The sequence below is a fragment of the Agelaius tricolor genome, unplaced genomic scaffold (genome assembly GCF_023055355.1).
Source record: "Agelaius tricolor isolate 1412-34295 unplaced genomic scaffold, bAgeTri1.0.p SCAF_8, whole genome shotgun sequence".
Lineage (NCBI taxonomy): Eukaryota > Metazoa > Chordata > Aves > Passeriformes > Icteridae > Agelaius > Agelaius tricolor.
The window spans coordinates 12315988-12343467 of NW_027269268.1; the positions used below are offsets into that span (position 1 = coordinate 12315988).

Genomic DNA, 27480 nt, shown 5'->3' on the forward strand with positions numbered 1-27480 from the left:
CTGTTTCAGTTATTCAGTTTTATTAAAAAAGACCTAAAATGCAGCAGACATTCTCTTAATATCATTGTATTAGCCACAGCAATTACTGAATTATTCATGTGAATATTAAGACATTGAAATGCAATGAGATTTGGTCCATTTGACGATGAATAGGCCAGCAGGTATTTATAAAATTGTATTTTCTTAAAAATCCCCTGTTGTTCAAAATAGGAAAAAGTTTGAATTTCTCTGTTTTAAAGCATTAAAACCTTGACTGAAAAGTACAGAGCCTTTCCTGAAAATGCATGAGGTATAGTATCCTAATGGTGCAAAAGATCCTCGTGGCTCTACATGAAAATTCAAAACAGCTCCCAAACAGGAATGTATTTTCATATCTGGAGGGTCCTGAGAAGGCAGGCAGGATAAAAGAAAGACAGATAACAGCAAGCCATGCTGAATTATGCTTTGCCATACATCCCTGTACACAGTATCTCAAGAGTTATCACCCAGTTTACCTGCACAGAGAGAGCTGCAGGTTGGTCACCCTGGGCTGCAGGTGGGCACTGTGGGACGTGATGTAGTGAAAGGACTTGGCAAAAGGATAGATAAGCATAGAAAGGAAAAATAATTAAGAACATCATTTGCACAGTGGAAAATGTTATCGTATGTGGACTAGTTTAATTCTCAGTGGTTGGTATTTAATTCATGAGCATTTGTTGCCCAGATTAGAAAAGAAAGAAATTTGAAAGCAGACAGTGTCTTTAGGGACACTGAGCTGGCAGGAGGTCTGCATCTTCAGTCCCTTTTTCTATTGAATTTACCACTCAGAGATGAAACATAAGATATGAAGCTAGGGCCTGATTTTAAAAGCTGAAACTGTCTTTGGGATTTGAATTCCAATACTGGCTTAAAGGAAGTTAAAAAAAAAGTTCTTTATGAAGCTGGAGTAACTTTCAGAGTGACTGGGGAAAGGACAGGCATAAGGAAGATGAAATAAGACAGTGTTTAAGCATATGCAGAGGAACAAACAGAAGTGATAAAGCATTAAAAATGTCAGGGCAGAAGCATCAGTGACTGACTGTACAATAAAGATCAACCTCAGGAAAGATTATGTGCAGGATACCTCATTAAATACTGAATAAATATTTTATAATAGTGTGCAATACTCTCACAGATAATTCTTCTTATACTTTCTCCCAATATTTTTGGTGATCACTTTTCTCATGCAGTCCTGATCCCATTCCCCCATTTTCAAATCTGAATACTGTGGACTTCTGTAAAGTCTCTTGATTCCATCAGGCAGCTCTATCTCTGCCCTAGTGCCCAATCTTTTAAGAAAAATTATTTCAATTGAGGCATGTATTATACTGTGTAAATCTATCTATCTGTCTATCTGTCTATCTATATATATATAGGTATATTGGACTGCAGTAGTACCCAAAATAGTAACAATTAAATCATTATTACAAAAAAAGAAACTAATATTCCTTGACAGAGGCAGAACCTGTCTTCATATTCCTCTTGCAACCACCACACCTGTACAAGGGCCAATTTTAAATTGCTACTGACTGGGCACAAGCCTTTTTTAATAGCTGTTTTATGTCCCTTTGAGCTACCTAGCTTGTATTAAAACAGGTCATAAACCTTACAGTTATTCACTACTGGGATCATTCATTTGACAAGCTTTAATCTCTCAGCCTGCTGGGAAACCCAGCGCCTTTTTTTTTTTTTTCAATTATTGTTATTTTCAACCCATTCTTCTGAAGTAGCAGGTACTATATACTAGATAAGGTTGGTTATCGAGCAATTCAAATGTTTTGGGACCTGGCTGGGGCTGCAGTTTGACAGCAAGGTAGGTGCAGTGCCAAGCCTGGTAGGACCAGGCTAACTCATTTCTATGTCAAGGGCTGTCTCTCAGGGCTCCCTGGCTTTTATCTTCTGGCTGACCCTTACCCATCTGCTCTGTGGGCCCATTTGCATTCCAGAGCAATTCACACAGTTCACAGAAATTTGACTTTGAAACAGAAAGAGGCTCTTACTCTGGCTGCAATTATCCTTCCTCACTACACAAGGTAGAAAAGGAGGTGAGCTGCGTGACACAGCTCCTTATGAACAGGAGCCCTTGCAAGGCTGCTGAGGGAGTGCAGTGTAGCTGCCAGCAGGTTAATGCACCCATACCACACTTGTGCTAATTCAGGTATCTGAACTCTCTGCATTATAGCCACCATTGTACTCTTTAGACACACTCTGAAGCACCCCAATCAATTCCAATCTCAATCCATATTCCTGTCCTATGGTTCAGAAAGAGCTGTTACCTGCATTAAGTTATTGTGGGTTAAAATCAATACACAAAGCTTGGCAGCATTCTAATAGACCATTGCCATAGATCGCTTTGAAAGGAGTTTTAGTCCCATTGCTGAGAAATGGGAGGAAGAGGGGCTAAGGTTCTTTGTTCATTTCTTGTAAGTAGGACTAAACTAAAAATCATAATAAATCTGGAAGTTACCATTTCACTCAGAGGGAAAAATACTCTTGAAAGTACTGTAACTAAAAGACAAATTTCATGTCTAATTGATGACAATAAACAGATCAAAAAAGAGACAGACTACACATGGATAAGAACAGGCCAAATGTAAAATCCAGTTAATATTGTACTCAGTTTCTGGGGTGTGAATGAATTTTTTTCCTGTAGGAAAGGTGACTTTTCTGTTAGTACAACTGACTTTCTAATTAATCTGTTTGAAAAGCACAGGATCAGAGAATAGTGGGCTTTGGTGCCAATAGAGTTACACAGCCCATTGGCACAATATTTACTTATCCAAGATCTTGTAGATTTCAATCCCTCATCTATGTTTTAGTTTTATTAAGGGGTGGGGGCTGTGTTATGTTCTGCAGCAATTTTATTACTGTTGATAGTGGGAGAATTTCTGCAATGAAGGAATGAAATGTTTCAATTAAATTTTGGTCATTGATTCTAACATGAATAATGTCCATTGTTGTTCGATTAAAATAACAAGCTGCTGTGCTGTTCCTAGCCAAATAAAATCCCCAAAACAACAATCAATAAAGCAGTTGAGGAAATTAAGTATTTGGGACTGCATATTTCACCAAAATATTTTGGGGAAGGAAATGCAAAATACCTAACATATAAAAGGGGGCCATTCATTATTTTTTCAGCCAAGGAAAAAGCAATTTTGCCTAGGAGCAAGACAATAGCATCTTGTGCTTGAAAATATTTGGTTCTTGGTTATCAGACTTAGTGTTTCTTGTGGGTTATAATGGCCATGCTTGGTCATCCAGCAGCCTTTGGAAGGAAGTTGAGAAATCTAGTAATAAGTGTGAATTTCAGTTTGGGGAGCAGTTTCTTAACATTTGCAGGGGAATGGGAGTTTTTAAAGTGTCACAGTGAATATTTGCTTCATGAGATTGCCAAGGCTCAGCCTGGGCTATGGGAATTATTTAATGTGCCTGTCCACTGTTTCTAGAGTCAGTGTCAAGCACACATTGACAGTCTTACAGTCTTGCCCACAACTGAGCTTCATTTCTCGCTTCTTTTTCTTTCTTTCTTTTTCTCTCACTACTATCAGTGGAGAAAGAGGGAAATTTTATTGAATGTAGAGTCCTATTGAATAGAGTGTCGCTGTGAAAGTATTATATTCAGAAATTTTTGTGTGAGTAGATACAGAAATTTTTTTGTGTGTTCAGAAATTTTTGATGAGTAGATACAGAGGTCATTTTCATATGCTTTATGAATTCTAACCACCCATATAATTACCTAATTTCAAAACTCTCTTCACAGAATCGTTTAGATTGGAAAAGACCTTTAAGATCATCAAGTCCAACCATTAACCCAGCTCTGCCAAGGCCACCCCGAAACCATGTCCCAAAGTACCACATGTCTCTAACATATACTAATGTCTCCAGGGATGGTGACTGCACCACTCCTCTGGGCAGCCTGCTCCAAAGCTTCACAGCCCTTTCAGTGAAGAGATTTTTTTTTCCTAATAGCCAAAGTAATTCGCCTCTGGCGCAACTTGAGGCCATTTCCTCTCATCCTATAGTTTGTTTCTTGGAGAAGAGGGCAATTACCACCTTGCCATAACCTCCCTTCAAGTGCTTGTAGAGAGCAATTATGTCCCCCTGAGTCTCCTTTTCTCCAGGCTAAACCCCTCCAGCTTCCATAGAGCTCCAATTTGTGTTGTAAATCCCTGTAGTGATTAGTTTCTCTAACCTCAAAAGCCATTTTTTTTCCCAATATTTTCTGTAAAGTGCCCTGGCTAGGAAGTTTCTGTCCATGCTAAGGGGTAAAGAGGATTTAGCTGACCCGGAAAATAATCCAAAGCTTTCTAGTTTGCTTTTGCTTTTTCATTTCATCCTAGCTTTTTTAGCATTTTTATATTTAGAACAAGCAAAAGACCTTCACAAATAAGTGCAGCAGTGAAGCGGTCCAGCTGCAGGACGATGGTCCTTCTCGGACATCCCGGCCAGCTATCCAGCACCGCTAGCAGTACGGGGGCACTGTCCTGATCTCCCTGGTTCGGGACAGCACCTGAGGCAAACTCTCTGTGCTATGACAGCAGCGTGACCTTGTGGTAGGATGTGGCTTGGCTTATGGCTACAGTCAGCAGAAACAAGAGAGCGCTCTCCAGCTGTGGTGAATCCAGGTTTGTTGGACCCAGGGGAACCAACAGCCGAAGAGAACGAGGGAGGGGTTGCAACAGCTTATAAGGAGGGAGGGACACAGGGGAGGAGTCAGCCCTTGGACGAATAGGGTTTCAGAGGGGAGTGGGATACAAAAGATTGACTTAGGGAAAACCCCAATGGGGATAACTTGAGGGTGGGGCCCCAGCCCCTGAGCCAATCACTCGATGCTCTAGCTGCAAGTTTCTAGAGAGTTCTAGAGAGAAGGGTGGGAGCGCCGAGTGACGGACAGGGCACTGGGGAGGGATTTGAGAAAGGGTACATTGATCCCCAAGGCAACTGGGCAGGAGTTGGGATAACTGGCAGCATAGAGGAGGGAAGGGGAGAACCAGGGCAGAACCATTACATGATAAGGGGGAACAGAACAGTCCAACTTATACAGACACAACACAACGCAGCAGAGCACTGTATCATAGCTCCATATAATTTCTATCCTGAAATAAGTCTCAAAGCCACAGAATCCACACTTTTAATTGGAGAGAAAATCTATCTTATTGCCCAGAGATCTCCTAATGAGGTGGTGGGAACAGGTAAAATTATGAGCAGCTGAGCTAAGACCACTACTTCCTTGTAAACAGCCCACTGAATACAACTGTTTCTTCCTCTCATGTGTTTAATTAGACTGCTGTGTTTAAGATCTGAATGCAACTTTTCTGTTCTTTCAATAACGTTTTCTGTAATTTGTCCAAAAAGAGAGCTTCTTTTAAAAAATACTGGATCTTTAAAACTCATTTTCATTGAGGAACTAAAAGATTACCATCAGAGCTTGGAATTTAAAGTCACTTCTAAAGTCACTGGCTAAAAATCATCCCAAATAGAGACTCTGGGTTTAAGGAACTGAACTTTTGTAAAACAATCATTCTCTTGTTCTCCCTCCCTGCCTCCTCTAAGGCTGGAATTTATTGCTTGACTTTATCATCCACATCTGTAGCACAGCTACAAACAGATGTTTCTCTTTGATTGTCTAATTAATTAACACAGCCAAGTTAAACTCAGCCTAATTGTTCTTTTCTGCTATTTGGCTTGAGTATTGCTCCTTCTGTTTCCAAGCATGAGGGTCTTCTGTGCCCAACAGCTTTTCTCTCTTTTCCTATTTTTAACTTTATTAGGGGGTATAGTAAAGAATGTAAAAAGATTGCTTACAACCAGATATTTTATGCAAATTATTGACATGTCTGAGAATTTCAGCAGAGTAAATAAGAACTGTATTTTGTACTTTTAAGTCTTAGACTCTTGAAGCATTTAGCAAATTGTCCTGGTTCTGGCCAGGACATGATTACTTTTTGCAGTAGCCAGGAGGGTACATGGCTAGGACCCCCAAGTTATGCTATGCCATCTCACACCACTTTCCAGGGATGCTGGGAATGTCAAATTCCATCAGCCTTAATATGAAGCATATTGTTAACCTCTATCCATCTTAGTTTGTGGCTTCTTCTTTAAAACATGCGATAATAGGGAAATGAAGGGAGGCAAACCTTTTCTTGAGCTTCTTCCCCAAAGTACTTGTACTATTATGTCATCTTCCCAATGCTTTCCCTCTTTTATGCCATGTTGCCTTAATCTTGGGTGCACCTTTATTGTTCCTAAGCTGTGCCAGTCCAGCATTTTGCAGTTTCTCTTGCTTGGGGGACATAATCACCTCTGAAGCCAGACTTTGTCTTCCTACAGCCATAAAAAGCAATATGCACAGCTTCAGCCAGTGTAACCTTCACCTGTTTGCTGCTGGCTTTCACTTTGCTGCAGGTGGTTTTGGCTGTGTGGTGCTTAGCTATCCGCCTCGGTTAACCCACAGCCCTGTGTAAAACCCACCAAGTCTTAAACCCACCCTCCTTTGGGTCAGGGCAGCACAGCTTTGATCCCAAGAAGAAACCAGGCAGTAAGAAGTGTGGAGCTGTTTTTGAGAAAGAGCCCTTATCACAGACTTAGTAGTGCTGCATTCAGTTGACATCCAAGAAGGGGGCATGTTGAAGGTAAATTAGAATGAAAATAGCCCCTCTCTTAAAGGACTTCCATTCAGGCTGGATGAGAAACCACCCCCTAAATATACTGGATGTCCATACGGCTCAGAGAGGCAGATCATCAACCTTGCAAAAACAAGAAGTTAAGGGTGTGCAACCCATTGATTTTATTTTATTTTTCTCCTCTGTCATGAATGTTGTGACTTGTTTGCTTCTCCAGTCCTGCCTGGCTTTACAGGCTGTGAAGTCTGCTCTTGCCCCAGAGAGGCTCCTAAGTCCCCTAGAGAGGTGACTCCAAGAGGAAGGAAAGGAGAAGCAGGAGCAGTGGCCTTCCTTGGATCACTTCACTGTATTCTGGAATTTAGGTCAGAAGGGACCCTTGGGTGGCAGCTCTGTGGAGCAGGGTAAATGTTAGAGCAGGTTGTTGGAACGCTGTCCAGGGGAGTTTTGAGAATCTCTAAGGCTGACAATTGTATGGATTCTCTGATAAAGACCTTCTTAGATAGTCTGAATTAACACTTGCTTTGGAGAGAAAGTGTATCAGGATTTTCCTGAATTTATTGGGGTCAAATGGAACCTTCATCATCCGGGTGAGTTTTCCCGCCTCCAAAATCATCAGTTAGCTCATCAGATTTTCACACCTACTTTCTGCAAGCTCATCATTGTCCTTGTTGTTTTGCTATGTTTATTTTCTTTCTGCAAGTTCAACTTTCTCAAGGATGGAGACAGTCATTTTAACATCCATGTTGTAGGGATGTATGCACTTTTCCACAGCTCCCATAACACCCTCCCAGTGCCAAAAAAAAAAAAGAAAATAACAACTGGCATAGTTCAGGCTGCAGCATTTATGGGGGGAAAAATATCAAGACAAATATGTTTGTCCTCTTTCAATGCATTCTCAGAAATGTAAACAATTGCAAAAAAAACCATTATGGCAGAAGATTGGTTTGGTTTTGTTTGGAATGTGATTAAAGGGTTTGTTTGTCCAGACTTCAACAAAAATTGCAAAATGTTAGTTGCTTTGCATAAAGCTGATTGACTATTTATATTTCATTGCATATATATATAGGATACTGGACATTGGGTTTTTTTTGTAAATCTCTCAACAACAAACAGCATTATATTGCTTAATAAAGGACTATTAAGCCTTAATAAGGATATTAGCTGTGACAAACTGCATTTTAAACAGCATATTAAATCACTACAGTGAGCAACTGGATAGAAAATTAATTTATGAGCAACTATTTTCTACATAATTTAGTGATAAAAATTAATCCTTTCTAGTATGAAAATTATCAACTTCTAAAACATCCTTTGTACACATAAATATTTATAATTTTGTGTATAGTGTGTTTAGATTGATGAACTACCATTTTTATTTGTTGCAGAAACATTTCTTCCCTGTAATTTTGAGTCTCTATTTTGCAATCTATCATTCAGGTGATCAGCAAACCTAAATTCACATTTGTTCTCTCATTTCAGAGAGGCTTTCATCAACTTAGTCTCAATTTCTTCAATGTTCTTGGTACCTGGGCACTTGAAAACTACTTTAAAAATTCATTTTACTTTCTCTCCTCCATTTTTAGTCCATTTCACTGGTCTTGGATACTATGGAAGAAAGAAATTCTATCTGACAACTAGAAATAATAACTTGACACAGCTTGAGACAGTTCATTCTTAACTTTTTTTGATCAGGGGTGGGATTGTTTGGTTCATTTTCTGTTTGGTTTGGGTTTGGGGTTGGGTTTTTTCCTGGATTTCCTTGAGTCAGAAAAGAACATCCTGCCAGTGCAGTCTGGTTGCATCCTTTCTTCTTTGGCAGCATCCTCAGCATGTGACTGTCCTTGAGAATATTTGCTCAAGCACTTACAAAAGATGCTTTCTTATTTCAAAAACATCCTGCCTGCAATTCAGTGACACCTGTTCATATAGAAGGACATGAAGGACATTCCAGCAAGCTAAAAATATTAGTGAGGTATAGGATTAGTGAAAAAGATGGTAAAAATACTCTGGCTTCAAAGTAGTTTAGAGATAAAAGCACTAGAATAATAAAGGAATATTTTAAATGCCAACAACAAATGCCACTGTATGTAGAATTAAAGTTTGGGCCAGAAACACTGCAACAAATCAATTCTGTTTTCTTCTCTGTACATGTCAGTTTTGCAGACCAGAACAAAGTGGTCACGGAGTGGTTTCATGGACTTGTCCTGGCCAAGCTGTGACAAGTCAGAACTCAGTTTTTTGCACCTTAGAATAGATGTTTCTGTTAACCTTATACAAAATTGCAGCACTATGTAATGAATTAAAAGAGAAACATATAACATATTTAAAAAACTACTGATGTGTTACAGCACCTTAATGCTTTTGGGGATGATTTAATATTTTGCTGTACTTAGATCAGACAGATGTTTTCAGAGAAAATAAAGAACAAGCCTAAGTGAAATCCATCTGTGGCAAATATATATTTTTTGTCTTTAGAAATATGATCGAGTTTTTTGTACCCTTTTCGAAAAAAAAGTGCAGGGGAATGTCTAGAAATTAATTGTGCAACAGAAAGAATAACAGAGCAGGAGCAATTTAATAACAAAATAGAGAAAGCTATTACAAGTCTTTGGAGAAATAAGAAAAGCATGTTGTTGGAAATCTGACCTTTCAGTATCAGCTTTTTGGTATCTATTTCTATCCTTTATGACAGTTATCTTTTAGATGAGTATTCACCAATCATTCTTATAGACAGCCTTAAGTCCTACAATTGATTGTCCCTAAACTAATCAAATGGAGTTTCTTTGGATAGGGCTATTTAAATTTAACTGGCCTATTTTCAGGTTACAATAGAAGGACAAGAGCAACACATATTTCAGTTTAGCCATGTTTTTCTTTCCTTACAACATGAATTTGTGGCTGCATTAGGTACAGCGTTTGCCCAGCTAGTGGAAAATGGCAGTGCTGTAGAATCCTCCATATTGATGGACAGACATGGAGTGTACGTCTGTCCTGCTGACCATGAGTGTGGTCAACAGGCATTACTAAAAAGCATTCAGTTGGAATGTTACAGCAGAAAATCTACTTCTGCCATATATAATAGAAAATAAAATTTCTCTGTTGAAGGAAATCCAAAACAAAATAGCATCTCATAGAATGTAGGGGGCATTGCTAACAAGGTACTTTAGGAAAGTTTTGTATAAGTAATATTTTAATAGTTCTTTTAGTTTAAAAAAACCCCAGCAACCAAACATGACATTTAATTGCTTTATTAACAGATTCCTCCTTTGTTGTTTTTTTTGTTGTTGTTATTTAGGAAGAGCCCTTTGTCATGGTGTCTGAAAATGTTCTGGGAAAACCAAAGAAGTACCAGGGCTTTTCAATAGACGTGTTGGAAGCCTTGGCCACTTACCTTGGCTTTAAATATGAAATTTATGTAGCACCGGATCACAAGTATGGGAGTCCTCAGGATGATGGGTCCTGGAATGGCCTGATAGGAGAACTGGTGTTTAAGGTAAGGACATTAATCATTTACTCAGTCATAATATGTGATAAAGTTAAGAAATAGGTGTTATGTTCTGTTTGCATCAGCCAATAACCTTTTTTACAGGTAATTGATAACACTTTGTTTCTTGCAGTTTGCCAGCACTTGGATGGTGTGCATTGGATAGCACTTAAAAAGCTGGAAATTAAACTTGTTAGTAACTGTTTAAGAAGCAGGGCAATCTCTTTTTTTTTTCAATCAAAGTAAAATCTAAACGTAGTCAAAAATTGGGATGCACAGCACCCTAATTAGTTTGGCAAGTCCTGACAAATGAGTTGAAGAGGCTGTTCAAAAGAGGAAAAATTGGTGTCGCAGTAATTAGTGATACATTACATAAATAATGTATAGCACTTAGAAAAATATTGATGTGATGAATACATGAAGAATATAATCAACAGAAAATGTTTTATTGATATATAACAACAACACATTATGTAGATGTATGGATCAAGAGTAATATATTATTATCTATTCTGTAATTAATAAACCATTTAGTCTACTTAATTTGACATTAATTGTTCAATATTATAAATAAATTGAACCTAATACATATGCAATGTTTTCCTTTTTTCTTTTTGCCCACTCCTTGTATCTTATCTGTTTGGAGTTTCTCCCATTGAGAGAGAAAAGACTAGGCAGACTTTATTCTGCTGGTGCCTCATTTGTACTGTGAAAATATGTATTTTATTTGCTCTTAATTAACATGGAGTAGCTTTTACAGCTGTAGAGTCCTACATTTGTTGTGCTTCCTTGAAGAACTGCAGTAGATATTAATGTAAATAACTTAGACATTGGCTATAGAAGTGTTTTCCCAAACGTGCAGGTGGAATTTAAATCATAAGCACAGCTAACAGCAAGGAGAACTGGGGTAAGGTACAGGACTTATGTCTTTCAATAAAGGAAGAGAAAATATTATTTTTGGAACAAAAAGAAAATATTATTATTAATAATATTATAATTTATATTATATTAATAATATTATAAATAATAAAAATAAAATATTATTAATAATATTTTATAAAATTTATTTTCTAAAATAAATATTTATTAATATTTATTTAATATTTATTGTATGTTTATTAATAAATATTTATTTTATAAAAGAAAATATTATTAATAATATTATAATTTATATAAGAAAATATTATTATTTTTAACTCCACGGGTTAAAAATTACTGATAGTTTAACCTATTCTGGCTTCCTGAGCAGCAGGAAGCCTGTTGGAATGGAAAAACCCAGCTACTCAATCTGTACCCATATCACCTTTCTTACACCTATGCTGTAATCATAAACTTCCTTTTCCATCTCCTTATGTCCTTATGAAGCTGGAACTGTGTATTCACAATTGGTAAGCTGGACACAGCTAGAAAAGTAGATTTTCCATCACCTTCTAAACCTTGACAACTAAAAATCTGTCATCTGATTTTGAGACGTGAGAACACAGTGGCCCACGGAGGTATTTTTACCCTTTCTTTCTGCCTCTAAATCTGATATTATGCTACACCCTGCTCTCTACAGTACTCATCAGACCACTGCATAACACAGACTGGAGGGGTCTTAATTCTAGATGGTCTGGAGTGTTTTTTATATATTTGTAATGGGTGATTGGTAAGGCAGAACTCCTAACAACCCAAATGGCTCCAAGGAAAAATACATACGGCACTCTTGTTCCCTTGGCAGGCAGGGATTCAGAGGAATAGCCCACTGAAGGTGGTAACCACCCAGATCTGTAAATCCATGTCTCAAGTGCAACAGATTTACCAGCCTACTGTGATTTTGCTGTAAATGAGTCTTCATGGATATGAAATCTTTCTGCACATCTACAGTGGATGAAGGGTTAATGGAACTGCATTTGGAATTCAAAGCCAATGTTTTCCCTATACTGTGGCAGTGTATAATTTTTCATCTTCCTTACACTTAGACAATTAATTAGCAGTAAAGGTTCACTGTGTCCTTCTCTCCCTTTCTCTGTCCCTCTTAAGGCAAAAGAACCTCTGGGCGAGCAGCCAGTGTCTATCTACCCCTGACCAAGTGCAAGCTGTTCTTGAAAGGCTGCTTTCTTATTTACTGGGAGCTGCGTTCTGCCCCCAGAACTCACATTTCCATCCGCTTGGCAACTTCATCAGGGGAAGTAAAGGAGTAGAGAATAGTTTTAAATTAAAGGCCTAACCTGTTTGAGACACAGCATTTCCTTGTTTTCCCAACCAAGTTGTACATGATAGTCTGGCCAACAAGTGGAGGAATTCCAGAAACAGTGGGAGTACTCTTTGCTTGTTAGTGTGTCAGCCAGGAATGAGTTCTGCAAGAGACAAGTCTCACTCAAGGGTAATGGAAAATAGCTGCCTTCTCTTTTTGAGTGCACAGAATCATACAGCCATTTAGCTTGGAAAAGACCTTTAAGATCATCAAGTCCAACTGCTATCCAGCACTGCCAAGACAGTCACTAAATCAGGTCCCAAAGTGCCATGTCTACTTGTCCTTTCAATACCTCCAGGGAGGGTGGCTCAACCACTTCTCTGGGCTGCCTGCTCCAATGCTTGGCCACCTTTCAGTGAATGAAGTTTTTCTAACATCTCCTGGCACAACTTGAGGCCATTTCCTCTTGTCCTATTTCTTGTTGCTGGGGAGATCAATCCCCACCTCATTACAGCCCCCTTCCAGGTAGTTGCAGAGATCATCTCATTGAGGAAAAGGTGTCTTTGGCCACTCCAGAAGATGTGCCATGTGAAATAGCAGTTGCTGTAGCAACCACATGAATTCTGTGCTCAAGATCAATATTCACTGCTTACATTAACCATCTTCAGCATGCAGTAGTCTCTGGTGCAGGTCCTGGTATCAGGGAGAGCAGTCACAGGCTGATCTTGTTTGCAGCAGCCCTGCTGGAGCTGGATGGCAGGGCAGGAGCCCAGCTGTGCCAAGTACATGCCCTGGGCCAACAGCTGGCTTCAGAGACATGACATTGTGCCTAGCTCACTCTGTTCCAACTTTGAAGACCAGGTTTCTGTTGGCTGCTAAAATAGGAGCTAGAATCAGCAGAACATAGCAAGTGATCTTTAATTTGAATTTGGAAACAACTTCAAGCCTCCCCTCCTTTGGTTGTCAAGACTTATATTAGGGACATAATTGGTCATGCACCTTTTCTAGTCAAAATACTCTTGATTGTAACCCTGCTATACACAGGTTTCTGTTTGCTAAACACCTGAACCACATGGTCCTCAGAGAATAAATGGTCTTTAAGAGTGCTCTTGCCCTCTCCTGTCAAGTGACCAGGGCTCTCACTGCATCTTGTAGAGCTTCATCTCACAAATAGGATTAGTTCAGAGAGCAGCAGCTCTCTGTGGAGAGGCTAAAACCATCTCAAGGGAGCAGTGCTTTACCACAAATCTTTCTCTTACTGTTAATTATCTGTCTTCTCAAAGTGATTCCTTTCGTTGCCCTCTATCCAGATGGCCCAAGGGATATGTGTGACAGGCAAGAGAAGTGGCTAATGCCACTTCTGGGAGAGCACACTAGGCTTTCCAGCATGACTCTGGGCTTTCTGGTGATACATCCATCAACCATTTCTATTCACATCTTGCCATGCTACCTTGATTGTGAGCTTTTTTTTTCCAGTGAGGAGCCATGAGGAAGCAAATAGCCTAGGGAAAGCAGCCTGATTCCACTTAGGTCCAACAGGAAAGGAAAAACATATGCTTAATCTTTTCTAAGAGAAACTGCAAATCAAGTAGAAGCCTCTTATGAGGCTCTTTTTCTATTGCACCTTAAGGGGGGTGGTATGAGAAGGGAGAAACCATACAGGAAGGACAAAGTGAGACAAGAAAAAATAATAGCTGAGTAAAATGAGAATTATTTGGATCTATATGTGTTAGCTTGAGTAAAAATGTCTCTCTGATTGGTTTTTGCATGTCCATATTAATAACTGCATAACGTGGGACTGCGTTTTATCACTTCTAACACTTTTTGTAACTTGATTTAACATTGAAAATGGATAAAATGAAGGCACTCACAGGACCTGTTTAGAATAGATTAATTTATTTTCCCTGTTCTTGATGATGAACCACAGGAAGATTGCTTTCCATGTGTATGAGATGTGCTTGCTACAGCAGCAGCTTAGGGACATTTCAGGGATTTCTAGGCTTTGCTGATAAGCTGGTTCTGTGACACCAGTAGCAGTGCTATCAGACCCTTTAGGTCATTTCTTTTGGATTTTCTCATTCTGGTTATGTTGCTCTGCAATGGCCTCAGGAGAACTGCTGCTAAGGAAGATAAATATAAATTTCTGTGCAGGTCACACAGAGCAAAATAATGCCCTCTGCTGTTTTTTCAATCTGTTTCAGGAGTCACAGTTTCATTCATGAGAAAAGTCTAAGACATATGATGGTTTTTTGATTTTGGCACTGCAAAAACTTAGTGAGTGGAGAGCTATACATGTTTATAATTCACATTGGCAGCTTTATATCTAAATATTGACATAATTGCGTGCATTTGCCTTTCTATCTCAAAGGCACTAAGTGAACCTTTACTTCTTCAAACTGATGTCTTCTCTGATCCAATCTGACATGTTAATGACAAGCTTTTAATTTTTTTCATCTTCCAATTTTAAACAAGATGACAATCTATATGTAATCAAGGATGCTCACTATCAGTAAATCAAGTATCAAGTGAAGCTCAAGCTTGGTTTTGTGCTAAAAGTGTGGTTTTCTGGCTAACTGGTGTTTATGATCCAATTTAGTAAGAATATGAGTTTACATATTTCAGTGTAGCTTTTTAGCTTTTTTTTTTTTTTGAAACAGCTGAACACCAGAGTGCTAAAGAAGTCAGGATTTACCTCTCTCCTTTCTGTTTTTCATTTTACAATCTCTCAAGAAATAAAGACATTGGAATCCCAGAATGGCTTAAAGATAATCTCATTCCAACCCCACTGCCATGGGCAGGACATCTTTCACTAGATCAGGTTGCTCAAAGCCCTTCCTTGAACACTTCCAGGGATGGGGCATCCACAGCTTCTCTCAGCAACATGTTTCAGTGTCTCACCGCCTTCACAGTAAAGAATTTCTTTCTAATATCTAATCTAAACCTGCTCCCTTTAAGTTTGAAGACATCTCCCCCATCCTGTGACTCCAGGGCATTGCAAAACATCTCTCTCCATCTTTCTTGTAGGCTCCCTTCAGGTACTGGAAAGCTGCAATTAGGTCACCTCGAAGCCTTAATTATATACGAAGCATATAAAGTAGCGAGACATAATTATATCACAATTGTTGTTGCAGTAGAACAAAGGAAATGCAACATTTCCATTAGCACAGTGTTGTTCCACTGTCAAAATTGGTTGATAACTGAAGTGCTGCCATAATTCTGGGGAATGTGGAGGGACTGCTTCCCAGAGATGCAGATTAGAAGTAGTATTTCCACAGATACCATGGTGTCTTATTTTTTTTCCTTAATTCTCTTCAATCTATTTAATGGGGAAAAAAAGTGTTTTGCTGTAAAAAGGGGGAGAAAAGCAGAAAAGAATTCTAATAATCATGCAGTCAACTATTATTTGGTAAGGGTATCTTTACTTTGTTGCTTTTCTTTACTATGTTGCTTTATCTTTACTATGTTGCTTTTCACTAGAGAATCTTTAAGCATCTTACAGATTGCAATTTGAATGAGAAAGTCAATGATCTAGTATGGTAGAGAAGTATTTTAGTAATATACTGATAATTAGTAACCCAGCTAACCTATAAGCAGCAGCTGAGTCTAGGACTTTTTTTTTTCCACGTTCTCCCTTACCCCTAAATTCCTATTTCGCTTTTTGATACACATTCAGGGGAAAGGACCCAAATCTAAGCTATTCATTAAGTTCAGTCATAATTTCCTGTTTGACAACTATTGGACTTGCGTGTTTGTAAATTGTTTTAAAAGCATATTTATGTTCACAGTTGTGGAAGACAATTCAAATGCTGGCTGGTTTGCATCTTGCTCATTGGAGCAAGGGCTTGACTGTCAGCAGGTGCTGTGAATCACTTGAGTCACTCGATGAGCAGAAGGTTTGTAGTGAGAGGATAGGGAGACTCGGATAACCTGAACGTTTCCATGGATAATTCTAATTACTGACTGAATTTGCTGCTGCCCATGGGCAAAGGGCAGTTGAATCATCACTCACAAAATTGTTAGGAAGGGACCTGAAGTGAATTCATGAAGCCATGCTTTCCACTGTGCTCATGAGCACAACTTCACTTATGACACCAGAGAACTTAACAGACAAATTAAAGCTGAAGCTCTAATTCATAGCTTTTAAGAAAATCATTATTTTCAAACCCTTTTTTCGTCCAAATCATTGGGCTTCCAGCTAGGCTCTGCCACTTTCTCAAGCCAGTGAACAATCAATATAAGTAACATCATTTAAACTGAAGTCTCAAGAGCACCGTGGTTAGGAGTGTGTTTGTGCCATGGGCTGCGGAGCTCTTTGCACATCATATTAAAAGACCCCAGCTGATTTACAAAATTTTCTAGTCGGTTTCAGCTGCCATACCTTCCCACTCAATATTTCAAATCATATATCTAAGGAACTAGGAATCTCTGCCTTCTTTGGGCAAGAAGAAAGAAATTCAAGAGAGTTAATAAAATTTGACTGAGTACTTTCAAATTTTTGTGCTCTCCTCACCCCCTTCCAAAGGATCACGCACTTCTTTAGGCAGAACAAAAATGGATTAAATCAGAGTCGTACAAGTTTAAATATTTTAAGTACTCTTTTGTCATACTAAAACAGCTAGAATTCACAGTCTTATTGCTCAGTATTTGGGCTTTTTAAAATGGTATTCATATGCCTGCTTTAAATAACCTTTCTTGTTTTCAGTGAAGCTCTAATTGTACCTGTAAAAAGTACAGTAGCACCTTCTGTACTTGTGCCTGGTGTCCCTGGAGACCTCATACGTACTGTGAAATACAATGATTAGATCAAGAAATGTTACTCATCCTCTTTTCATGTGAAATGTGTTCTTTAAATTACAAAAAAAAAGAAAGGAAATGGCACAAAGCAAGTCTAGGCTAGCTGCAGGACAGATTGGCATTGCTGGAGGAATTGCTTGTCAGTAGGATACAGAGGAATTAATAGTAAAGGAACTGCGTGCAGAATCTGCCCTTCTGCACTTTAGACTTTGTAGATAAAATGGATGTTTTATGGAATTTCAGGTGCTCCTAGGGTGATGGCCCTTTGTCATGATCATCAAATCATGAAAATATTTTATAAATTTGTCTCAGGCAACTAATTTCCTACTATTGGATCTGCTATGCACGAAATGTGACTTTTGCCACAATGGCAGCGATGGCTTTAATAAGCCAGGTTGACAAAAACAACCAAACATAGATTTCCTCCAGGTATTACTTGTGTTTGTAGCATTTTGATCTCTTGGAAAATAACAACAAGGAGAGCTGATGTGCCAGAGTCCACCAAGTGAGTTTTGCTTGCAGAAACCAAGACATACGGTTGATCTAGCCTCAGTCACCTCTCTGTGCTCACATATACGATGCTGAAGACCTTGGTCTTGGCATCTGATTCTCCCTAAGCTTAGCTGCTATAAATCACAGAGGAGCAAAGATCTTTTTTGTGCAGCTCCTGCTTATCCATGTTGTTTTTTTCTCCTGCCCTCAGAGAGCTGACATTGGGATCTCTGCCCTCACCATCACCCCCGACAGGGAGAACGTGGTGGACTTCACAACGCGCTACATGGACTACTCGGTGGGCGTGCTGCTGCGCAAGGCAGAGAAGACAGTGGACATGTTTGCCTGCCTGGCCCCCTTTGACCTCTCCCTGTGGGCCTGCATTGCTGGCACGGTGCTCTTGGTGGGGCTCCTGGTCTACCTCTTGAACTGGCTCAACCCCCCGCGCCTTCAGATGGGATCCATGACGTCCACAACTCTCTACAACTCCATGTGGTTTGTCTATGGATCCTTTGTGCAGCAAGGTAAGAGACAGAGGGAGGCTGTGCCTCTCAGAGAAAACCTACCTATCCCTTCCCATTGCTGTAGAGACCTTCCTCTCCCCTGCCTCCCTCCCACAGCCCACAAGGAACTGGGAGCACTGGGAAGCCTTGTGCTAAAAGATTTTCTAGATATTTAGCCGCCCTATGTGGAGCCCTGAGAATTTCAGAGCACTACATGCTAGCTTGTGATTTGTTGTTTTGTTATTACAGAAAGGTGATTTTTCTTTGTGTAAAAAAAAAATATTGCTCATCAGTTGCTGGAGAATTATTCAACATTAACAATTGCTATGTTCTTACCCAGTCAGAGAATTCCAGGATTTGGATTTTGAACTAGGTTTAGACTAGTCAGTAGTGCTAAATGATCTTACTATGTCTGATATTCTTTCCTCCTTCTTCTGATTTATTTCAATTTTCCTATCTAATGTTTAGATTCAAGCATCTCTGGCCTTCCTGATTGCTTTCTGAATCCCACCTAGCATCTGATGTAGCCTAGGCTGGTCCCCAATTCTGCTTATATTCCCAAGTCCTCCACCGTGTTCCTCTTCTGGCAGAGTTTTAACCATGCATCCCGAAGACATCAGGGACTGCAGATCTTGGTTGGGTATATACTGCTCGGGATTCTAGTCTACAAGCTGAGGTTGGAGAGCAAAGTGTAATAAGAAAACACACCTTAATAAAAGAGCAAAGGGGAGTTCAGGCTCAACAACAAAACAGAATGAACACCTTCTTGCTTATCTGTGTAATTGTTCCTCAGTCACTGCTGGCACTGCAGGTACACCTGTTTTAATTTCACAGAGCATCTGCTCTACAAAGAGCCATGGCCACTACAGCCCCAAACTTGCAGAAAGTTCTTTGTATTTTAACCTGGATGTGGTTGGAACACTGTAGGTAAAGGTGTCATATTTACATAAAAATGGCAACATGCGATTTAGCTTTACATTATTCTTTTTTCAAAACAATCAGATGATATCCATAAAAGCTAAAGGTATCCATGAAAATCAGGTATGAAACTCCTAGAATGGAAGAAAAAAGCTAAAATAATGTCACTATCCAAAAAAGGAAGAAAAGCTTAAGCTGAGACTTTGCACAAGTGGGGTAATTTTAAACACATAAGCATAGAGACATTACATTTAAAATTATCATTTGCATTGAGATGTGATGGTCAGCTGAGGAGAGCTGTAGAGATAGTTTCAGAGTTTTTGTGATTTTTTATTTTTTTAATAAATAAAACCAAAGACTTCAGAGTAGCTGAGAAATATGGAAGTTTTTGGAATGTATATGGGTGTTTTTATGAAGTTCTTTTTCTGTCCAAAATATCCTCAGTGTAAGTGTTTAGCAAATCCAGCTGTGAGAGAGCAGTTGGTCTGTTGCAGAATGAGACTCATTACATCAGTCCTCCTGTTAGGTTAGAACTTGAGAATTAGTTTCTTTCCTGCATGAATGTGAGCCATTCCACACAGGTTTATCAGCCTGAGCATCCCTGCTGTACTCCCAACAGGAGCCCCTGAAAGCTTTCTGGGAGACTGCCCAGCTAAGGTTCAGAGGAGACACAACTGGTTTAACATATCTCAGTCTGAACAATTGTCCCCTGAGTTGTTTGCCTCATGTTTATCCAAGGAAGCCTGTATTTTGTGAAATTTCCTGACTTATAGGTCCAGAGTAGGACAAGGGAGCCCTTGGATAGATGCTCAGTTAAGCTTAAAAGGGATTTTTTTGACCAATCAATGAAAATGAGTGCTCAAGGAGGGCTTAGAGAGAAACCTTGAATTCAGCATGAAATTTAGGAAGAAATTAGATGAAAATAAAGGGGACCAGGTTGCAACAATACCAGAATTCAATAGGGGAAAAAAAAACCAAAAGAAAAGACAAGGAATTTATTTGAGCAGATCAGCATCCACTCCTTGTGGTAAGAGGTGTTGCACACGAGGTGCAGCTCAGTAAAAGCTGCTGGTGGTACAAAGCATCTGGAGGCACCAAAACTGCTGTGCAATGTCAGAAAAAGAAATTCAAAAAACTGGGAAGGTGGGAGGAATTACTTATGGAGAGAGAGGGACACCTTACCACTCTACCATGTGGATTTTCAACACAACTCTACAGAATTTACTAGAGTAAAGTAAAATATTCACTTGGCTCCTACTTAGTGAGGGAAAGCTCCAGACATGTATCTATAGTTTTTCTCTCCTTCAAACAACAAGCAGAATGCTCCTGAGTTATCTAGAAGGAAAAATGAAACACATTGAAAAGGATTTATACTAAAATACATTTACTTATTATTTCTTATACTTATTTATACCAAAATGCACTTACTGACATAAACATAAAGACTCAGAAGAACTCAGAAATTCAGTGCAAAAGAGTAAGAGATCCATTTGTAATGCCAGCCTGTATTTCACATTCAATTTGAATATAATGAAAACTATACTAGGATAGTTTTCGTTATTGTTTACTAATCCTTGTGAATACAGACATATGAAAATAATTTTCATTGACAAGATAACTGGCTATTGTGGTGATTTTGCCTCTGTTTTCATTCATCAGCTCTTCATTCAGCAGAAAAACTGCAGCTTTTATTTGTTTTGGAATAGTAAATCTGTTGCTATTAATTCTGATTGGCAAATCTTAAGTGTAGCAGCATGGGGCATTTCAAATACTGTCACGTTCACTTAAGAAATCTTTCAGCAGTGATTTAAAGCATGACAAGGTACTCATTTCTGTTATCAAAACATAGAGCCAAAGATGCTTTTATGTCCTGTGCTGACAGTAACAAAGCAGCTTGAACCAAAGATTGCTTGTGCTTTGATAGTTCTGGATTCTTTTTTTGGGGCTAACAAGTGATTTGTGGCATCATCTTCTCTTTCTTTCCTCTAGACAGAGGAAAAATTTGCAAGCATGCAGACTGGCTTCAGACCTGCCATGGCTCTGAAGAGAGCCCTCTGCTGCAAAAATACAACTCATTCTTTAAGGAAACTCATCACCTATTATGATTGAAACAAAGAGCTTCTTCCTTCTGAAATACTTAAAAACTTGGCAGATTTTAACAAGTAGCTTTAGCTCACTGTGGTCCCTTTTCCAAATGCTATTAACAATTTTTGAAACAACAAAGAAAAATACTGTGTCATTGCCAATAGGCAAAAGTCAACACAGATCAATCCAATGGTTTTTAACGTCTATAATTACTGTCACAATCAGTTACAAAATTTAACTCTTTTTAGTTGCTTCCTTAAAGGTAGAGTGAAGCTTAATGTGACTGCTACTTGTACCACTTAAATTTAGGTCTTGAACTTGGCTTTCACTTTCTTACTTCCGTATTTCAGTGACCACTCTAGTCACAATTTTGAGACTGGTAATATGAAGATGTATTTTAAGTTTCCCTTCTTATTTGACATTCATTCATTATTGAGATCAGCCAAAATAGTTTACATTATTTTTTTAAGATATATGAGGGTAAAGCTGAAATATAACTCAAATAATATAAAAGTGCATAAAATGCAAAGGGAGTTTTTTATTCTGTGCTCAAGTCCTTCATTATAAAAATAAAAAAAAAGAAAAAGGACAGGCAGTATACTGAAATGCTTCCTATCCAGTATACCCACTGAATTTGCAATATACTGTGACCACTAAGAGAATTTTAGGTGATCTCAGCCATGCTGCTGTGGGTTATATTAAGAGCAAATGCTTCTGACTCTGAAGTCAAAATTCAGGCAGGAGTAGTTAAGGTAATATCTGTTGTCTCTGAGTTGTCTATTCATCTAAGGATGAAGCAAATACATAGATTCAGACTGTGGAGGATTGCAGTTGTGTTGAAGTTTAGGGTCACGGCTTCTGAATTTGTTCTTTTCCTTTTGCTCATCCTAGAAAACTAAGTGGCTAAAGCTCCTCATTTTGCTTATTTTGAATATTACCTTTGACAACTGGATAAAAATCTGGTGCTAGCCAGCCCTGCTTTGGGACAAGGGACAAGAAAGGGACAAGGGTCTGAGTGATATGAATAATGATATATTTTGTAGAATTTGCTCAGCTTTTGTGCTACTCTATACAACCTTCTCTTTAGCCATGGTATTGTTGCTACTCCCTCAAATTTTGCCCTTCTTAGTATTTGCCAGTACAGGGAACCTGCCATATGACCTCTCAGAGAAGAAATTTCGGGGTTCTAAAAATTTTAATAAAATCTTGATTGAGATCAGCTGAATCAAGTTGCTGCAACAGTCTGATGACATTCATACTTGCTGAGAACCTAGTTTAATCTCCTGAAGGTTTTCTATTAGCTTCCTATTAGGGGCTCTTGTTACAAAACGCTCTAGGGAGCACTCTGCTCTCACCAGTGCTGGAGAAAATCAATGATTTAAGAAACAGAAGTTCAAGATCTAGAGTTACTGCCAACCCTTTTTGTATGATAGATGAGTTTTTGAGACAGGTAAAATGCTGCATAATTTTTTACCAAGGACTTGCAGAACTTTTTGGGGGTTTTGTTTTGAAGGCAGCCTCTCAAATTTTGCTTCAGAATTCAGTGATGAACTAACTTATTATAATAGATTTCGATGGAATGTTGAAAAAATAATGAAGTTAGAGAAAGCTACAATGTTCTGTATTTGATATGAAAGACACCAAAAAAGACTTAGTCTCTATCTTATCACACTGCTCATTTTGCTTTGAATTTTTCTGTAAGAGAAGCTATTTCAGGATTGGCCTGGATTTTAGATTATGCAGGTAAAGATGCAAGGCTCTGTTTTGTTGGCTTTGTTTGGTTTTTTTTGCTGTAATAGAAAATATCTTTTAAATGGCTGAATCATTCAAGATTTAATCACTTCTTAGTGATTGCAACAAAACAAATATTCATTATAGTTTTATAAATAGAATGTGACCATAGGATAATGAACGCTTGAAGTATTAGCTGCAAAAATATAATTTTCTTCAAAGATCTTAGTACACTTGCTTAACCTAGAAAAGTTATGAAATGGATGATGTTAAAGCACCACTGGTGGGTCACTTTTTATCCCCTTATATTTGTTTAAAATGCTGGTCACAACTGGAGGTTTTGATTGGTCATCAGTGGTGTCAGTAATGGCCAATTATGCTGATAATACCTGGTAAATGAGCAAATCTCACTGTTTGGCTTGTGTAAATTACATTTCATAGGAGCAATAAAACAGCCTCCAAGCTTCAGCACTTCAAAGTCATTATAATACTTCTCAGATGGTTAAAGCTGCTCAGAATTCTCAGTCTTCTTCCTTGTACTACCACCCAAGGTGTGATATAATCCTCCTGAAATGCACTGCCTGGAGTCTGCTGCTGTTGCTTAATAAATTACTCTGTCTTGCTTATCTCACTCTTGGCATATCCCTATCAGCAGGAAACCCTTATGCTGTAGCAACATCCTTTCTTAGTGACATTTTCTCTTAATTAAGTATACAGCAATCAAATATTTAATATTCAGAGGAAGACTCTAGAATCAATCTGGAAAAATTCTGTTAGAAAGTAATTATATCTTCACATATGATATTTAGTGGTGAAACCTGATTTATTGGGGGGGAGGGGGTATGTGTAGAAATGCAAAAACGATCCAGTATAAAGTAAAGACTTTAGGAGTGGGACCTAGTTCTTAATTTGGTTTCTGTACCTGATCAGCTGGCTGACCACAGAAACTTTATTTAATATCTTAGATATCAGCCCTTAGTTTTAAAATGGATATGTTACTCATCTTCCTTCATAAAAACATGTTCTATACCTTCTGATAGAAGGCAAAACTTAAATGCCAGTCTCATGAATTAACAATTTTAATTGTTCTTCAAGATAATGCCAGTCTTGACATATTCATGTAGCAAGAAGAACAGACTTGCTGAGCCTAAAATGCACAGCACTGAGCTGGGAAAATGAGAAGTCAGATGCGAAACATGTTAGGGAACAAACTGCATACACCAGCAGATTTATCTGTGGCATGATAATTCCACCTTAAAGTATGACCCCCCCAAATTCTCATGTCATTTTGATTAAATTTGGGCTAGTGCATCAGCAAATGTATTTACCTTCATAAAGTCACCTCTCTGAAATGGGGACTGCAGCCCTGTGGTACTCAAACTCCTTTTGCATGTCTCAGTGGTTTGGCCAGTCTTCTTGACAGCATCCAAAAATAAGTAAATTTTGGCAATTGTGTCCTCTGTCTCAAATGTATTTGGAGACCACAAGTGGTCACTGGAACTGACAGCATGTACTGAGAGTTGTTTTCATGTATGAAGTACACTTTTATAAGCCTTGGGTGGAGCTTTATGTCCTTGCAGAGGTTTATTTGATTTTCTCTTTTTGAAACTGTAGCTCCATGGAATAACCACACTCCAAGTAAAATGTTCAGTAGTGTGGGCATTTGTAGCTCCATGGAATAACCACACTCCAAGTAAAATGTTCAGTAGTGTGGGCATTTGTTTGCAGCAATGTGATATCACTAGTGTGAAACTACCAGGGGATATGCTTGGATTTTCCCCTAATTTGAAGTTAAGATTCAGGCAGTTCTCAGAGGCATCTTAAATAATGCAATTCTACATCTTCTCTGCACGTGGTTGCTTGAGTAATAGCACCGGGTACATGAGGCAGTCTGTTTAGAGATTTTGTGTCTGATATTCCATCTGTGAGGAGATGGAGAATGAATGGCAGTGTGAAAGCCCAAAAACTACCTTAATTGCCTAGGACTTGCTCTGATTGACTGTGAGAAGATAATGTCTATCTGGCTGTAGTGTAAACCCTGATCAAGACCAAGTGAGGCAAAAGGAAAGTAGAATTGGATGTCATGGCATCTGTCCATCATTCTGGGTTCTTTCAAAAACATCCTAAGGTGAATATTTTACTCAGAACAGTTTCTTTAGTTGTTGTAGCTTCTAATATGACTTTTACTCAGAACAGTTTCTTTAGTTGTTATAGTTTCTAATATGACTATATACTGTAACTGGGTAAATAATGAATAAGGTAAATTCAGATTAGGCAACCAATTTTGACTTTTCAGGGTTCACCTGTGTATAATATACATTCAATTGAGGAAACAAGGAAGAACCATTTAGACAGGAACTGAGTGTTTCTTACATGGAAGAACAATGTAACCCCCATTTTTATCTTCAAAGATGTTTAGAAGCTGAAGAGGCAAGTCTTACTTGTGCTGCTATTTGATCTTCCTGCACATGAGTTTACAGTTAAATTGATAACTTCAGCTGTTTAAGGTAGGGAGGAAGTGAGAAATGAGTTTTAGCCTTATTAAAAGTACTTCCCCTCTGCTTGGGATGCCAGCAGTTTCATCCTCAAACTGCTCAGCCTTTTCCAGCTGAGGCCACCCAAGGCTCCAGACAAACATGGGGTTTTAGAGGGAACCCACGGAAGTTTTCTGTCGCTTTTCTGCCCTGTGAGGAGTCCCTCCTCTGCAACAGCTGTGCCATAGCTGCATCCACCCATGCAGAGCCACTTCACAACATCAACTGGTGGGTAGGTGCCAGGAAAATTGCCTGAAAGCTGTAAAGACAGGAGTAGCAGAGGTTTTCAAGCTGCTGGCAGAAAGTCTCCCTTCTTCAGCAGCTGAGGTTTTTTTCCTCAGACCTCTTGTAATACTGAAGTGTTTATAAAAGGAGTAGACCAAAATTAATAGAGAAAGGAAACAAAAAATGCTATCAAATTATTTTTTTAACTAACCTGTTCCTTTCCCTGATTCTTGAGCTGAAGGATGAGTCTCAGCATTTATGGTAGAATGAGGGCTGTGGGGGAGTTTGTTTGTATTTTTTTTATCTAGTCAGCTTCCCAGCACGCAAATTAAGGGGATTACCTTCATTATAGCAGCATTCTGTTGTAGGAATCTCCTGCTGCTTAATTTTTATCCTTCCACTCTCAGTAGTGGAGGGAGAGATCTTAAAGTAGGACTTCACCTTTTCAGCGTTTTTGAAGTTGGTGAGGTGGGGCTGGGTTAAAACTGTGCAATACCTCACCTACCAGGCAAAGGGGACATGAAGGAACATGGGTGGTTTTGACTGAAGCCTTGTCTTCCCCCACACTAGGACAGAGCCAGGGTAGGGGTGAAGGGGAAAGAAAGTCATCTGCAAACAGGCTGTGAAAGGAGCAATGATAATTAATCTCTTGAGTGGAGTGTTCGTTGTTCATGCCCAGATATACTTGCTAAGAGAACATTTTTAGCCATAAGCATGTACCTCATTCTTACAATGGCTTCTTTTATTTCTATATCTCCAAAGAGGAAAATCCTCACTATCCTGTAAAGTCACCTTTGAAGTCGCTTTTCACTTCTGAAAAACCTGGGTTGTGATCTTAAGCAGAGTGATAGCTGATTTGCTGTGAAAACCAGGTTGTTCCACTTTCAAACATAAGCATTCATATTAGTGATTTTCATCAATAAATGACATTTTTCTCTGTGAAACTTAAAAAGATGAGGGTTTCATTCTGTCCTCTGTTCAGTGTCATAATACTACATTAGGTCATTTGAGTTTTAGAGATCACTTTGATAACAACATTGCAGGATGTACCTGAAATGGAATTTTAGTCTAAATTTTAAAACGTCTTATTTAGGAACATAATTAGAACTCCTACACTGGTGATGATTGAATTCTATAAGGTTAGGAGTTCATTGCAGAGAAGCATTCTGAAAATTAAAGGATAACTAGAAATAGTGACAGGAAAACTGAACTAAGGTATCTGAGATGCCTGTGATTCACTTTCCTCTGAAGTAGTCAGGGGTCTCTCTGTACTGATGGATGCTTGGAAAACTTGGAAGAACAGATTTATAAAACAGATCATAATTCTTCAAAGATTCAAGCAAAACCACAGTTTGTAATCCTTTTTTAAATTCCCTTCACCCCCTAAAATCTTGAGTCACAGAATCATGTAGAGGTAAAAAGATTATGGAGAAAACTACTGGTCAAAAGATGTGAGGGCTTTACTGGAACAAGTGTTTGTCCTTATGGTCACACTGCATTGTTTTGTGCTTTGCTTGGTTCACAGTTGCTCAGTTTCAGCCAAAGGGGACTCTCTCCCTCATATTCATAATGCCCTCTCTGACAGACTGTTCACTAAAGCCACGCTTTAATACCTCATTAATGGCATTGTTTAGCTTAATGTTAATTTTAGGTACAGATGGTCTGTTTTCAGTCCATTGTGCACAGTTCTCTCTGCTCTCCCTGAAGGTGCTACATGCAACCCTGTCAGTAGTGTGCAGAAAGACCCCACTAAGCAAACTGTATGTGACAGTAACACACACATCATCTCCTCAGCCACTTATGAATATGCACCAGAGATGGTAATTGTGGCTGATTGCTTGAGGCTTCACAACATTTGAATCCAGCCATTAGTAATTGAGAGGTTTGGTCTCAGCAT

At 38.8% G+C, this 27480-nt stretch overlaps 1 protein-coding gene across 7 annotated transcripts in view; it reads left to right on the forward strand.

Moving 5' to 3' along the window:
- The window catches only part of GRID2 (glutamate ionotropic receptor delta type subunit 2), a 681787-nt gene that overhangs the window by 540123 nt on the left and 114184 nt on the right, over positions 1-27480 (forward strand). For all 7 annotated transcript variants that reach the window (XR_011679913.1, XR_011679915.1, XR_011679917.1 and 4 more), the window contains exons 10-11: positions 9937-10134; positions 17799-18111. Coding sequence is in view for 2 of the 7 variants with exons in the window: in XM_071431643.1 (XP_071287744.1) it covers positions 9937-10134; positions 17799-18111 (511 nt within the window). In the remaining 5 variants the exon portion in view is untranslated. The remainder of the gene's footprint in view (positions 1-9936; positions 10135-17798; positions 18112-27480) is intronic.